This window comes from Dromaius novaehollandiae, chromosome 1 (genome assembly GCF_036370855.1).
Source record: "Dromaius novaehollandiae isolate bDroNov1 chromosome 1, bDroNov1.hap1, whole genome shotgun sequence".
In the NCBI taxonomy this organism is placed as follows: Eukaryota; Metazoa; Chordata; class Aves; order Casuariiformes; family Dromaiidae; genus Dromaius; species Dromaius novaehollandiae.
Window position 1 is genome coordinate 607,930 of NC_088098.1, and position 16,272 is coordinate 624,201.

The 16,272-nt window shown below is 46.9% G+C and overlaps 1 protein-coding gene across 2 annotated transcripts in view; it reads left to right on the top strand.

Annotated features, from left to right (window-relative positions):
- Positions 1 to 16,272, top strand: part of SHANK3 (SH3 and multiple ankyrin repeat domains 3) — a 368,629-nt gene that overhangs the window by 202,231 nt on the left and 150,126 nt on the right. For both annotated transcript variants that reach the window (XM_064498806.1, XM_064498868.1), the window contains exon 12: positions 6,980 to 7,093. In XM_064498806.1, coding sequence (XP_064354876.1) covers positions 6,980 to 7,093 — 114 coding nt within the window. The remainder of the gene's footprint in view (positions 1 to 6,979; positions 7,094 to 16,272) is intronic.

Consider the following 16,272-nt stretch of genomic DNA (forward strand, 5'->3'; position numbering starts at 1 on the left):
CCCTGCCGGGCTGGTGCTGTGCTACAGGCTCTAAGGGTTAAATGGAACTGAAAGAACGGGAGGAACACAAAGCAAAAAGTAGTGCTTGGTCGGGACAACTGCCTCGTCATTTGCAGCTGGCTGGGGTCCATAGGCATCATTTCAGCAGGGAGTTTTCCAGAAGATCTGAGGGATGATACAGAGGATTCTCCTAGGAAGAAGTGCTGGTACAGTGCAGCGTACAAGAGGAAGCATGCAGTTGTTTGAAAGGCATATTTGAGATGAATAAGGGTTTAGAACAGAGCGAAGGAAAACACAGTCAGATTCGTGGTAGCACAACTATGGAAGGTGCCCCAGGGAACCTCGAAGGGGATGGCAGGAACGTCTGCATTTGGTGTGGAGGTGGAGAGGGAGCTACTGAGAGAAGGGTGGTTGAAAGAAAGCCAAGATGACTAGCAGCAGCTGCTGGCTTTTTCTCTGGGATGCTTCAGCAGCAGGCGTAAGGATCTTGGTAGACAAACTCAGCTTGAGAATGTGGCAGTCACTTGGGCTCTGTTTGATCATGCCACGTGGCAAACAGCAAAACACTGGCAAATTGCATTGGGACTTAGCTGTCTAGGGGTTGGATCCAAAGGTGATTGGTTAGGCACGACTTGCTCTCTGTAAGAATTTTTTTTCCAATATGTATTTTCTATTTAATTTCTTCCAAGCATATTTAAGTATGACTCAACATGACTCCATGTATTCCTCATTGCTAGGTTTAGAGAGATTCACATTACTAGTGACCTTCGGAGCTGATGGTTGTATGTGTGAGTTGCCCATCTCAAATCAGTGATTTCTAGGCCGCTGTTTCTCTTCTCTTGACATTTCCCGCTTTTCCTTGCATGTTTTGGTATTGCCCACTCCGACAGGGCCCCTGCAGAAGGTGATGGCTGTCACAGCTAAGTTGGGCCTATGTCCTTACTCATAGGGAGCTCAGAGAGTCCTTTGTGTGGCAGCAAAGGAGAAAGACGTGATTCTGTAGAAGAAAATGTAGCAGGCTTTTGGAGGGGTGACTTTCCAGGAAAGACTGCAGAGAGATGGCATCCACCTTTCCCGTCAGGACCTGCTGACATCCACCTGAATCCAGGCTGCTTTTTTGACTGCTCTGCTTTCGGCGTGCCGGGCATGACCTGTTGCAGCTTCCTTGGCACCTCTCTGCTCTGCCAGCCTAAGGCTTGTGCTCGCTCTCCCTCGTTCCGAAGGAAGCTGTGTGCTTATATGGCAAGGAGAGTTTGAAAGAGCTGGGTGAAGGCTTGCCGAGGAGCTGTATAGAGATCATCTTTAATGCATGCCTATGGAGGGAGAAGGCGACTTCCATTGCAGGCCAGGGCTGTGGCAGGAGACCTGCGTGTCGGGGTGTTTTTCACGGAAGAATGAGGAGGAATGAGCTGGGTGTGCAGTTGTTTAGGGAGCCAGTGATGATTTTGAGCAGGGACCGAGGAGGCGGGTTGGAGCAGCAGTGTAACATTAAGCGGTCCTTAAGAGCAGACTGCCGTAGCCGCGGTGGGAAGCGACATAACCTGCGCAGAGTCGGAGCCTGAAGTGAGCAAGAAGCAGCAAAAACAGGAGAGGCGGTGTGAGGCCCTTACTGCCATGCACAGATACCACCGCAGAGATGCACACGTGCATTCCCCAGCGGCCTGTCCGTGCTTGGTAATGTGAACTTCCATGCACCAACCCTTAAAAACTGTGGTTTTTAACATGCAAGAGCAGCTGCTGTGAATTTCCATGTTGGTCACAGTTCTGGGGCAGTTCGGAGATCTGTGCTGCCTGGTGAACAGGATGGGACCTGGAGACTGCTGAGGAACCTTGTCGTGACCTCAGGTGCCTTTAAAACATGAGATTTACGTCATTAAATATGAGGAAGAATCTCTGTATAAACATACCATCTTTTCACCTGCCTGCAGTTGAGTCTTAGGACGCAGTTTGTCTTGTGCTTCCTGTGCTCAGATGTTAAACTGTGGTGTTGGCTCGAGTAATGGAGGTATTTAACTGCACCGTGGAGAGCACCTGAACAGGCTGGTTCCTGTGGAAGCATGGGACGCTTTGGGGATCAAGCAATAAGCATGTTATCTAGCAGTTTCTGTTAAAAATATTGATATTGTTTTTGCACTGTAGTTTCTAGATTTCAGAACTATCACATTAAGACGAACAACTTTTGAAGCTGCAATTTCAGGTTGCACTTGTGCTCCATCAAGTTGCAGATCTGTTGACTTGGAGGTCATCCTTTCCTATGTTTTATTTGAGGATTAGAAACAATTTTTGGATCTTTGCTCAGGTTCTGGAGCCATTCACTATGGCTGAAGAATTTTAAAATGCACGTATTAAATGCTTAGACTCTATAAAAACTCCGACTGGGTCGTCAGTCATTTTAGATGCTGCTTCACTGGCAAAGCTGTGGTCCAGTGCTGTTGTGAAGCTTTCATCACTTCAAAGTGGTTTTTGGCAGTAAGTTCACAGTGGGACATCCCCCCCCCGGCTTGCTTCCGTTAGTCTCCATGGTCAGAGTCCAACTCAACTGCGCAGAGTGAGGTCAACCAGTTGGCACAGCAAGAGTGATAAGAAGCCCTTCATGCAAATGTACACATGGGGAAGGGAGGGGAGATGTGTGAAGGGGATTTCTGTCCTGTTTCAGTATCCATTTTCGATTCATCAGAGTGCAGAGAAAGGGCTTTCCTGAAGAACCGAATCTTAGCACTGTCAGTCTCTGGATCTGTCTTGAGCTAGGTCAGCTCAGGTTTGCTGGCTGAACAGAACAGAGAAACCATCTTCAAGTCAAAACAGAAAAAATAGATTGAAGACATGTTAATTTCTTTTGTTTTTGTCTCCAGTTATTAAATCTGATTCTTCAAGATTTGCATCTCATTAAGTAGATTCAGTTTGCTGTTACATTAAAATCTGTGTTCAATATGATGCCAGACAGGCTGAAATCTCAGTCCTTCCAGTTCTCGAGAAGTAGCAAATTTTAAAGCAAGAGTACTGTTTTGTGGTTAAAGTGCCAAGCATGACAATACAAGAACAGGAGGCTGTGAAGAACTGGAGGAGCTCCCCTCCACCAAGGCCTGGTTCGGAAGCTGAAAATACAAAGTACTAGCCAGGGGAAACTTTCCACTGGCAAGTGTTAGCAGAGCTTTTATAGCATGGACAAGAGCAGTGGGAAATTAGTTCTGGGATTTGGGTCTCTTCCAAACTGTGACAACACCCTAACCTTTGGAGAGCAAGGAGCATTGCATCTCAGGAAAGGCTCTAGAGAAGAGACTTAAGTGAATCTCCTTTTTGGGTTGTAAATCAGGCTTTTTTTTCCCCTGCTTCCTATAAGACTAATGCCTAGATATGGGAAACTATGGAGTTTTTGTGTGGAGTGGTGTTAATTTATGAATAACTTTGGTATTTGCATTTATTTGTGAACGACACACGTGCGCTGTGGTGATAGATGCAGAACTAATTCCGATGGTGTCGTCTGTGAGGCGTTGGGAAGGGAGCAGCGCTTGGTAGAGTGCGGGTGGGTCTGTGCCTCCTGCCAGTCAGGATGCCAAATACCGTAGTAATTCAGGTGCGAATTCTCAGGACGCTGTTTATTTCTTACCTTATTAAAAAAGAAGATAGAGATGGTCCACTTGGCTGCCAGCAGCAGAAGCCCCAGTCTGGCAGTGCTGCTCTGGCCCGTGCTGGGGATCGGCTTCCGCCCCTAAGGCGTGCTGCCCTACGTGCAACTGCACGCTCTCTTTCCTGAGCTGGAAGCGTCTTAATTCTGCCGGCAGGAACTAAGCCTCACGTTGGGTTGCCGTCACCAGCACCTGTCTGCACACCTGGCAGGGCTGGTTGTGCTCGGTCCGAACAGCTCCTCGGAGAGGAAGATGAATCCCAGGAGCAGCAAAAGTGAGTTCCTGGAGGTAACGGCCCCGATGGACCTACTGAGAGCACAGACACACGTGTGGCACCTGGGCTGTCCGGGCTGCTGTTTTGGGTCAGGACAGGAAAAGAGAAGGGAAACTGTTTTCCTCGGAGGTCTCTGACTAGGGAGGCACCGTTGCACTAACAAAAGGAGATGGTTATGCAGCGATTCGTGTCGAGGTTAACAGCAAAGGCAAAAAGCAGTGCCGCTAAGTCGCATGCAGTCTAAATGCTGAAGATAAGGAGGTGCAAGGAGAGACCCCAGGGAGGGAGGAGGCCGGTGGGATGGTGCAGAGGTCACAGGCAGCAATGCCATCGTTTAAGCACGGTGCTCCTGCCTCCGCCCTGCCACCCAGTGCTACCGTGAAGCAAGGACATGCCGGAGAGCCGAGTCAAGTGTGCGAACTTCCTCTCCCCCTTGGGAGGTCAGCAATAAAATGCCTCACGTTACTTTAGCTAGAGGTGGAAGTATCCTCGTAGGGGCTTCGTGTGCTTAAGATGAGCTGAAAGGACCTCTTTTTGACTGTGGGGACTCTTTCGAGCAGAGCATTTTTGTGTGTTCTGCAGAGAGCCCTGCCTGTTCTTAGGTGTTAAGTAAAAAAGTAAGGAGTAATAGGACACTCAAAATGCCAAATCATTGTGCGGAGTTCTTGTGTTGTGGAGAAGACAAGCAATAGTTGCTGTCTGTGCAGCTCTGACAGCGTGCACAGTCCTAGGATGCTTGCATAGCTTTGTAATACAGATTTTATTGTTGTCACGGACTTTATCTCAAGAGCCATTCCTCCTGAGGACCAGAGGTCTGGTTGTTGGGCATCGTGTTTTACCAGTGGTCTCGTTTGCTTGGTTTCCTCTTGCAGGTAGACCTGAGTAACTCTATTGATCATCCCTGTTCGTTCTGCCTGTTTGCGATGCAGTCTTAGGAAAACGAGACCATAAGGATTTCCCCTGTGATTGCTGGTTGCCTCATCACTGTCATCCCATTGCCAAAAGGCCTTTTTGGTAACCTGCCAAAGGAGTTTCCTCCTCTTTTCATTGGGGACTGCCTGATGGTTGGACGGAATAAACAGCAGCCTCCAAGTCTACTGCGTTTGTCCGGGGACAGATCCCGAGACTTGTCTGCGAACCTGCAGTCTCTGCCTCTGGGAGAAGCTGCTCTGTTTTTAACTGTCAAATTCATTAGAGTACGCTTCAGATCATAGGCCAGCTTCAAATGAAGATAAATTTTATTCTATCAAAGCCATGAGGTTAAGTTATGATTATGAAGTTGGAAACACAGCTATAAAGGAAAAGCGTAAGATAAGATAATGCACATTTAAAATAGACCTGACATCAACCTTTTACTTTAGCTGTTACTCAGGGATTTGTTAAGGAGATTAAGAATTCAGTTTGGTGGAACCTCGCCAGTAAGGTATGTCTTCGAGTGGGAGGTTATCCCTGGGTATGTGTCTCCTGTTTGTACGAGACGGTTTTGTAGCTGCTCTTGAAATTTCAAAGCAAGTCCCAAGAAACCCCGTGTCTCTCCCCTAATTAAGGGGATCTCTTTATGTGATGGGCTTGTTTTTAAGACCTTGTTATCTAGATAATGCTAAGGGAATACTTCTGATATCATTTGGGCTTTCGCTCTGACAGCTGGGACCCCGGGATTCTGACTCTTCTGTTTATTTTCTGTCTGGATGTCAAGCGAATTGCAATACTGAATGTTACACTGCAATGTTTTCCAAACGATGTATCAAAAGCTTATCACTTTTGGTTGATGTGCAGCAGTTTCCCTTGATCTAATAGCATTTTATAGACTACATATAACACATTAATTCGCAATCTGTTCCAGAGGCCACTGTGTTACAAAGAGTTAGGAACGTGTTGTGAGCCAGGATAACCTGAAAACATATGTAGTTGCTCTCCTTCTCCATTTCCTTGGAAAAGGATGGTGCAGATAATTGTTCTTGTAACCGCTTGAATTCAAGTGAGAGGTGAACATCAGCCAGTTTCTGCACAGAACAGGGGTAATACTTGCATACTCTGCATGCAGTATATAAACGGGGGGCATCCAGAAAAGTTGGTGATGATTCTCAGCTCGCGTTGTTCACCTCTTGCGTTGCACACACTTTTGTTCACTTGGATGCTCTGGGAATGATGGGCCTTTTCTCGGTGCTTATCGACAATGTGGTGGTCATGTCTGATGCGTTTTTAAATGTTCCCAAATGGTCCAGATCTTTCTTACAGAGCCTGCTAGCATAAGGTGGGGGGGGATCCAGTTGCAGGGAATTAGGAAACGACAGCCGACACCAAACATGTACTGGCTGGTGATGGTTCTTATAGCAGATTTCATGTGTTGCTAATCTGCTTTGGACCCCATATCCATGTTCAGGTGTAGTCAGAGGTGCTGATTTTTGTCTGCAGCTCTTCAGCAGTTTGGATCCTGGCTACCTGGAAGGCATCCTTTTTCATCCAGCAGCTGGTGAAGAGTTCAAGCTGATAGTTCCCTGGTTTAATGAGGATACCCCTGATGTGATTCTCGGCTAAAACCTCCTCAACTCTGAATTCATTTAATTTTCAGAACAATTTTCAAACCTTCCTCTCTGTTTTTCCAAGCTGTGAGCAAGTAAAAGCAAGGCTTAATGGGTTGGGAGAACTTTGCTATGATGTTGAAGTGCCTTCATGTTTGGTGTCCCATTTAGAGTGAAACAGTTCTTTCTTTCTGTTTGAACATGGGCCGTTCTCGCAGTGACTTGTTTTGTGGCCTTGGCCAAATTCTTCCTTTCTATTTTTCCGAATGCTGCTGATTCACTGTTTTGTGTTCCCAACGCGCGGTGGCATGAAGGCCACTGGGAAGCCCACTGAAAGCACATGAAGGCCACTATGCTTTCTCCCTCCGTGACATGGGTGAAAGGAAAGAATCTTTCAAAGGCTTTCTTCCTCCAGAACATTCCTGATCCCAGACAGGATTTCTGTACTCCCCTCTTGTGTGTTTCCATGGACTTAGCACTTCGTGATGGACATTCTGGCCTTCCCTTTTTCTGGGAGTCCTCTTTGTTCCTAATTACCTGCTTCTTTCTTTCCACAGTGCTGAGTATTGGCGAAGGTGGCTTTTGGGAAGGAACTGTGAAAGGCAGGACTGGCTGGTTCCCAGCAGAATGTGTTGAGGAGGTGCAGATGCGACAGTACGATCCACGGCAAGGTAAACTTTCTTTTTCTTGGATCCAAGCGTCTCAGCAGACACACTGAACAGCTGTGTCCATCCCCAGAAATTCAGAAGTACTGATTTTAAATTTGTAGCAGTCTCTGAGTTTGCCCATTTTTTGCACTGAGTGGTGGGTACATCTGATGTTTGCTCAAGATGTTTATTTTACTGTGTGCATTGATATCCAGACATACTGATCATGGTAAGTTTGTGGTATTGTCACGAGAAGAGTAATCATTAGACCCTCTTGAGACATTGTCGCAGCAGCATGGGTCTTTAGCCGGTGACAGTGGATGATGGAGCAAGAGTGGGAGTGATCTTAAACATTACAGGAGCCTTCAAAAGAGAATAGCAGCTGGATCCTGAGTAATTTGCATGTATTTGTTCTAGTTCAGCATGAAATATTAAAAATGACTGTGACTCAGCCCTGGCAGTCCTGACCCTCACAGTCTCCAGTGCCAGCAGAGCCATAACAAGTATTTGCTGTTCCTGAAGGACAGCAGCCCTCAGACGACCGTGTCAGGAGGAGCCGCTGACGGCAAGTGCCGAGTGTGCAGTGCTCTCGGAAGTCACCGTGACTTCGTGGGGTACCTGCAGTTGGGGGTTGTATCACCACAGCTGGCCTCTTGTCAGTGACAGCTGCCTGGGCAGATTTCCCCTCCTGGACTGAAAGAACTGGGTGGGAAACACACTTCTGGGATTTGTCCAGGTCTAAAGCAACTAAAGAGAACATCTTTTTTGTTGTTTTTGTTGTATTTTTTTTTAATGTCTGATTTAGGAGAGGGAAGAAGTGGTCCTGATTTGACAGATTTAGTGGAGTACACTTTGCATAGATGAGCATGTTTGCATTCTAATATTTGCATATTAGGTTATATTCACACAGGTGAATTCTGGTATGTGAAAGTTAGACTTTGATTATAAAGTTGGAAACAAAGTTGAAGAAGAAGAAACCAGATCAATAAAATGCAGTTCTCAGTTATACTCTACAGTGAGTTTCAGTTAGTTTCTGGAAGCCCGTCCGCACCTGCAAAGCTTTTCTTTGCTCTAATCCTAGTCCTTCCTGAGAGTGTTAGATGTAAACGCGTACACCATCAGGCATCTCCTTACCCAGGATGTTTGGATTCCATAAGTTTGCTGCTAGGTCTGGGCATGCTGCGATGGGTATGTGGCAGTTTATGCTCCAGGGCACTGGCACATCAGTCACTGCAGATAAAGCATTATGTGCGCTTGGGACCTGGTCTTGTGGCCGTGGAAGGTGTAGCAGGAGTGCTGCCCCATCAGTAGTATCATGGAATATGCATGTAGCAGGGTCTGTTCAGCAGAGCTTTTCTTCCATCTCTGAGTTAGTTCAGCTGTTAGCTTGCCCACCTGCACTTCTAGCTTGTGTTCCTCATGCTCATTCATATTCTTTGTTCCAAGTGTCTCTTTATGCTTCAGCTGGCTTCACTGGTCACCTCTGCCTCTGCACTGTCCTGGGCAGAGAAGGCTCCCGACTGAGCTTGGTGTTATGAACTTGGGTGTTTGGCTGTACTCCGGGCCCCGGACAAACGAAGCAAAAGTGCTTCTGCTGCGCTGATGAGAAACCGTTGATGTCAGTGAAGACTTGAAGACTAATTGGTGCCCCTAACTAATCAGCCCTTCCTGTTTCTAGGCGTTCATACTTGCTGTGTGCTGTGCTTCTTGGAGAATGATTCATGTTTGGGTTAAACTGAGGCTATGTGTAGTTAACCTCAGTGAAAAATAAATGGTGCTTAGACACTACAGCCGGAGCGTAGGCGTGAACACTTTCATCCAATTGTCCGTACTGATGAATTGTTAGCTTGTTCCCTGGCATGGTTTTTGCTTGTGCCAAATTTCACTTTTCCAGACAAAGCCTGGACACAGTTTTGAGTTGGAGATTGTTTTCAGTAGGTAGTTTGGATAAGTCCACGATGTTTGTGCACAGATGAAAGTTTAGTTGTATGGACATGATGTTGCTCTGCCACTTGCCCTCAAGGCCAGAGAATGGGAAGCACGTATTTTGTGAGTTTAGGTATAGCCTAGCAGCTGATTGTGCTGCGCACTGATGGAAAGGTTTTGGCCTGACTATACTTTGCTGGGGAGCAAAGCCAGCCGTATCAGGCTTGCTAATAATCTCCAACTGTGTTTATAGATTCATGAGAGTAGTAGGGTAGCATGGCAGTTGTCTTGACTAGACTCATGTTGGAACAGCTTGAACATGACTGTGACAAGGATGAGAGCAGATTGGGAAATTCATGTGATCTTCGCTGGAATTCAGAGAAAGCAAGTTCTAGGGTTAGTATTTTGAAGACAATGTTTTGAAGATGATTGGTTGTGCAAGTTGCTCAAAATTTTGTCTTTCATTCCCAGTGTCCTCATCTTACTCTGATAGATTATGAGAATAGGTTGAAAGATTTGCCAGGTAATCTGTCACAAAGACCACCTCTTTTACATCCATAGACAGTTTCTTTGTCGCGGATCCTAATAAGAAGTGCAAGGCTCTTGGCCCTAGAGCTGGCCTGTGTCTGAACCCCTCATCTAGTGTGCAGAAGGCTTCCAGTCTGGGAGGGTGGTGTATGCTTATCCCTTCACTTCAGTCTTCAGGAGGGCTTCTGCAGGGTAAAGCCAAATACAAATATTAATCCTGATCCCTGTCTGGCTGAGAAGGCTGTAATAGCAAGTTCACATTCAGATGAACTAATGTTTGCAGAATGTTTGTGGGGTTAATTTAGGTTGGAAGAGTCCTTGTGATGTCATCTGGTCCAGAGGTCACAGATCAGCACTCCAAGCAGTTACTAATACATCCCTATACTAGTAAATAAAATGGGACAGTGTCTTGGTGATGCGTAGTGGCTCATGACCATCTTAGCATGCTTTCCAGCACAGCTCTGGTCTGTCACTAGCCTTCTCCCATACAAGGCCCAGGTGTGGACGGGAGGAGAGCATGTGTCTGGGGCCACTCCTGGCAGCTGGTGCTGAGGGGGAGATGGGTTTAGCCATGGGGCCAGGTGGCACATCATGACTTACATCCACAGAACCAGAAAATGGTCCCTGACTTGTTTAAATAGCAGTGTGGACACTGCCCATCCCAGGTCTGGACCTTGGTTTGTTCCCTAGACTGCCTGTACAGGAATCTTCCCCAGATTCTGCCTGATGTCCTGGATTTTGCGTAGGCCTGTCCACGCAGCGAGTTTGAGTACCTGCATATTGGCCTACTTAAATGAGCCGACTTCTTCTCTGAGTGCCTCTAGGTCACCGATTCCCTTGGAGACCCCAGTTCTAGAGACACTACCATCCTTGTTGGTTCAGGAGGAGCATGTGCTGTCCCCCATCTCTGTCACAGGTCCCAGGGCAGAAATTTAAGCTCCTCTCTCCCCAGTGGGAGGTGGGGGGGAGTCTCCTTAGCTATGTCCAGTCTGTGAAACTGAAATTCCTTTGGGCCTGAACAGTTTTCCCTGTGAAAAGCACCATTTTTCTCTAGGATCTGGATTTATTTCTTCTGGCCCTGCTGAGTCAGAGGTCTCTGCCTTTGTCCACCTTCCCATAAAGGTGGTGTTTCTTGTGGCATTCTGACATCCCGGGAGGAGATCCAGGTGCTAGTGGACAGTCCCATCACTTCATCATACGTTTTGATTGCTTAGCAGCACCTCCTCTAAGATTATACGCTGTAGCCTCCTTTAAGTGGTGTGACATTTCTGTTGAATCCAGGGAATTGACTCTTTTGTACCTTCCACGTGGTTGAAACAGGCCTTGTCTTTCTGTAAGCACCGGGTCAGGCTCATCAGATGTCCCTCACAGCTGTTTGTTAGTCTCTGAGATCCATAGCTCTGAGAGTCTTCATGCAAACACTCGTAGACCTGCCTGAGGCAGCGGGTTCCCTTAGCTCCCAGGCTGCACCAGCGGTTCTGCAGAGCCACATCTTGGTCTCCCATTGCAGAGCCGCCAGCGGAGCTTGGGGTCTGGGCGACCGCGCTGGCACTGCTGCTTGCGGCACGGCCCTCGGCGCTTCACTCTCGCTCTGGGAGAAGCTGCAGAGGGTCCCCGGGGATGGGGGACGCACCTGTACGAGCACCTTGGACTGCAGGTTGTCGCCGAGTGACGTAGTGCGAACGTGCGTGGGCCTGCGACTGAAACAAAAAAAGAGGTCGCTGGTCAGCGACTGTTCTTCAACGCGTCCAGCCCACGTACGTGTCCACCTCCTGTTCTCCTCCTCTCGTCCTCAGTGTCCCCAAGGACCCTGTAGTTTGGGGTTTGGGGAGCACAGGGGTGGCTGAGTGTGAGCATTTCTGTGCCCCGAAATGAGGGCAGGAGACCTGGCCCCTGCGGTTCCTGCTAGCGCCAACGAGCCCTTTGCCTGCACGGGCAACGCCCAGGTACGTCGGTACGGCCGTCCTTGGAGAATTACACGCGCTGGCACGGAGCCTTTCATTCAGCTGCTGAAGGCGCTCGGAGGAAGAGTGTGCTGTGAAGGGTCTGCCCGAACGCCTGGGGTCTCAGATCAAGGTGGCTTTAAGCCAAGAAGTGAGGGGTGACGATTTGGACAGGCTAAGTAATCCGCATTGCTAGTTTTAGTGTAGGAAGAGGAAAATCAGATAGATGTTGACATATCTTTGCCTAAAGGAACACAGGAGAGCAGGCAAGTGGACAGATGAAAGCAACAGTAAAATAGGCAGTGCATTTTAAGAAGAGACTGGGTCTTCCCTGCCTGTGAAATTGGTGGTGGGCAGTAAGATAAAATCGAGATATTTAGAATACGAATGCCAGGCTCCTGAGCATGGAGGGGAAGAAGCTAAACCAAGTGATTCAGTGAGTGTAGTAGCTGTTATGAGTGAGAACGTGGCAGAGTGGCGTGTGTGCCCTAAGGAAAGATAGAAGTAAAGGATGAAGCTGAGGGCTGGGATGGGATGTGATGCACAGACTGTAAATAAACACAGACAGCACTAAAGCACACCATCCTTTTTCAAAGCAATTTAAAGGTGCATAAGATACTTTGTTAATATGAATAAAGTCTAGATTTTTATTTTTGATTAAGAAGAAAAATGTAGTGAAATAAATGGAATTGACTGTCTTCAGTGAGTTAAAAATAGAGTTGGCATTTTAAGTCAATATTTTAAATCAAAGCTACAAAAGATATCTTAAACTTGTATTCCAGGCAGCAGAGAGCACTTGCAGGTAGGGAATCCAGATGTGATCGTCCAAAAGAGGCTACTGAGAATAAGCAAATTTCTTGTAAAGAACAGAGCCTCGGATTCATCTGCAAGGAAATCTATATCAGGGGGATCTGAAATCATAAAGATAAAATGAGATTTGCCCAAAACTCAGCTGAGTTAAACCTTGGAGAGTTTTAAAAGAACTAATAATAGATTTTTCAGCTGTGTGAGTAAAAGAATATGCAAAGAAGATGTAGAGCTGCTAAGCAGTGAGTGAGATAAGGTCAGAGCTAACTAGCTATAGCTCTGAGTCCACCTGAACACTTGCCTGAGTGCCAAAATGGGTGATGCTGGATGGACAGGCAAAGGCAGGTTCAACGCTGGAATTTGCGCTGTTCAACGCTGGAATTTGTGCTTTAGTTAAAAAGAACAAATCGTATCAAAATTCTCAAAAAAAAAATATGGGAAACCACTGATTAGCAAAGATTTCAAATGAGGTAACAGTAAATCTTGTCTAAGGCAAGGAAAAGTACTCTGGGCAACCACAAGACATGTCACTGACTTCACTGGTACAAAAGTCTTTAAAATAGATTTTGAAGGAAGGGAAGAAAGATATGAAGGAAGATGGGAAAGATGGATAGAACATTGTTTATCCAGATACAGATTGTGCCAGACTTGCTGTGTTTTTGTGCTAAGATGATGGATTGCATTGACTAAGGAAATGTGAGTGTTAAAGCTTGCTTGGATTTCAGGACAGTGCTTAATAGAGTATCATGTGTGAAATTATTAGTGAAGTTGGAGGAAAAGTGGGGGAGCACTAGAAATTTGTCCTGTGTCACTAGTTGATAAATGAGGCAGTATCGGTGGGTTTGGAGGGACACATGTTGAGATTAAAAGGAGGAAGTTGGATGAGTGATTGAATCTCAAGACCAAATTTTCTGTTGTTGGTTGTTCTCACTAATAGCTGTGATAATGAGAAAACCAAAATGTGCTGCTGATGTTTCCGTGTGAGGTAGTATAAGATGAGAATATTTAACCGAAAGAACTAGGTGAGCTGGTGTAATAGAAATAGGATGAAATTCAGCAGGATAAAATGCTGAATCTAGAATAAAATGAGAATCTAGACAACCTTTGTGTGCTCAGGAAGAGACCAAAGCCCTGAGCACGGGATCTCTTGTGAGAAGGGAGCTGAGTAGCAGCTCTTAGGGCTTGGGCTCTGTACGTGCTGAATTTACACACAGAATTTTCAGTAGTATCCTTAGGGGCTGTTCACAATACATGAAATTAAATATGAGTATTAATTTTTCAGCTTTCTGCAGAAGTTGGCACTGGACTGTCCATGCCTCGGCTTTGAACACAACTCATTTCGCTTTGGATCCTGAATCTGTGGTCTAGGGAAGTGATGGGAGAAGCACCTGCAATTCTGAATGAAATTGCTGAGGAACGTTTACTACCTGTAGTTAAGGCAAAGTAGCTGTCTGTTTGGGACAGGTTGCAGGCACTGTAAAATGTGCATTTCCTGACGCTGCCTCAAAGTGTGCCAGGCCCATGGGAGCGTGTCCAATCTGGGATCACTTCACCCTGAGCTGTCATCTCTCTCCCCTGCCACCCACCCCTTTGCGTTTTTCAAAACAGACACATTCTTGCACCTTTTGTGGTAAAACCTGGCTGTCTTTCCACCTAATTTCAGCAGTGAAACATAACTCACCTACTATGTTGAGCTCGCTGATCTTTCAGGAAAAGATACTCAAGAAATCGAAGGGCAGGTTTGGTTTTGTGAAGCAGAACGTGCCAAATGCTTGCGATGCATCTGTGCCGGCAGCCTGTTGTCACAGCAACTCGTGCACGGGCTGAGAGAAGGTGCGATAGCTGAGCAGAAGCTCCCCGTGCCCTGCAAGCCTGGAACCTGGCCTTGGTGGGAATCCAAGGCTCTTTGGTATCACCTTGCTACTATTTGCCTCTCAAGTTTTGTTTGTTTGGGGCTGGGGGGGTGGGGTGGGGGGGCTGTATCCTCTCTCCCTTTTAGGAAACATTCCCTGCTAATTATCCATTTCCGTGCACAAAGCTGGCTTTGCAAAGAGCCTCTCTTACCTTTCTCTCCACAAACTTAATTAGGCTGTGTCTAAAATGGTGGGCTGCAGGGCACCTACAAACCTACTGGGTCTGGTTTTTTTTCTGTGGCAGCTTCCCAGTCCTTCATGGACATATATCTGTCTCCTCCCTCCGTTGCCCTTGGATTGCAGGGGAGATGACGCAGATGCGGGACGTGAGGTGCGCTGAGGATGCCTCGGTTCGGACAGCGAGGGGACCAGGAGATGGTGCGCTGCAGAATACGCTGCTCCTCGGGAGAGACGTCCTCTGAGGAGGACCAGGCCTTTGGCATTGGGAGAAGCAGAGGCATAACTATATAGACCTGGGGGGCTCAGGAATCTGCTGCTTAGCAGGAGCTGTGATGTAGGTTGCAGAGGAAGCGTGTGTTATGCAGGGCAGTGACTAAGAGCTGTGGCCAGTCCTGGGTATGTAGTAACCATGGCATGAGCGTCTTCGTTGTTCAGTTTGTTCAGATTGTTCAGTTTTTCTCTCTCTGATCCCTTTAGAAGGACGTGACTAGCCAGTAACGTCCAGTGAACCAGTTGTGTTGTGCATGGCCTAGAATGACAGAAACCTTTATCCTTATCAGTGGTTTTCTGCCTGATTATTAGTACGAAGATTTTCTGTTGCTTTCTGTCATCATAGCATTTCACCTACTTTTGCATGAAACTGCTAACCAAGTTCCTAGTGCACTTAATAGAGTCTTTAACACTTCTTTTTTTTCCCATAGGAAAAGAAAAAAAAATTAAGGGTAGAGAGGGTGTTTTGATTTTCGTTCCCCTCTGACGGAGGGGAATATTTTTGGTTACTTGGTATTTGGGGGTAGCAGGGGAGGTGGTAGAATTGTGATGACTTCTTCCTATTGTGGAAAGACTTTTCTGAAGAAAGAGCTTGAACCATCTTTTTGGTCAAGAACTGATTTTCTTTTCTTATATAGGAAATGTTTTAAAATTGTAATAACGATTGTTGTATCCCTCAAAAATCATTTACAAGTTAGGTGGTGAGAACATCTTGTCAGCTGAGCTCGTCCCCTCGCTGTCTCTGCCAGTGGTCAGGACAGATATTAGAAGAGCAGATGATACAGTAAAGGGATGAAGAGGCTGGTTACAGTCTCTGTATCCCCAAGTCATCCATGACTGCTGTGTTTTTTAAGAGAGTCAGAAGTACTTTCTAGCCTGGTGCATCAAAGACAGCAGAGCAAATCATCCCTGAGGAACACGACGTGTTTGTGCGCATGTTTGGCCCTCAGTGCCAAAGAGCAGTTCTGTGTCGTGACTTAGTCTGAGTCTGGATTTTACGTTCTCCAGAGCACGATGTGGCAGTCCGCGTTGCGTTGGAGAGCACGGGTGTTTCTTCCCTGCTCTTTGGGCTGGGGATGCTAAGCTGCAGGAGTCGTTGGCTGTTTCTCTTGGTAGAGGGCACTGTTGTTCTTCACTGCGTGCTTGACATCAACCTCAGGTGATGCAATGCGTAGGTTTCGGAGGAGGAGGACTGTGGAGGATTTTGGTACCTTAATGAAATACAGCTCTATAATTTCCTTCGATGAACTGATTGGCTCCCTCCTGGATGTCTGCACCAGCCTTTGGGGAGGTCTGCTTGTTTTGTTTTCCTTTCCATTTCGTGACTTTATTTCAGTGCATCCTGCATGGGAAGGCACAAGATATCCATTCCACCTTCTCTCTTGGGTTTTGGGGTTTTGAGGGGTTTTTTTTTGGGGGGGGGGGCGAGGGGGGGAGGAAGGGTTGGTACATCATGGAGTCTGGCTTGACTCGTGGACATGCTCTTCTGGGGATCTGTGTGCTAATGCGAAGTTGGGGTAGTCCTGAACCTATCTCAGAGATGCAGCTCGCCCACGGTGAAAGCGTGGATAGTGTGTAGAGTGAATGGTGCTGAACTGTCGTCCTGCAGCCGCGGCGCCGCTGCCGTTGGTGTCCC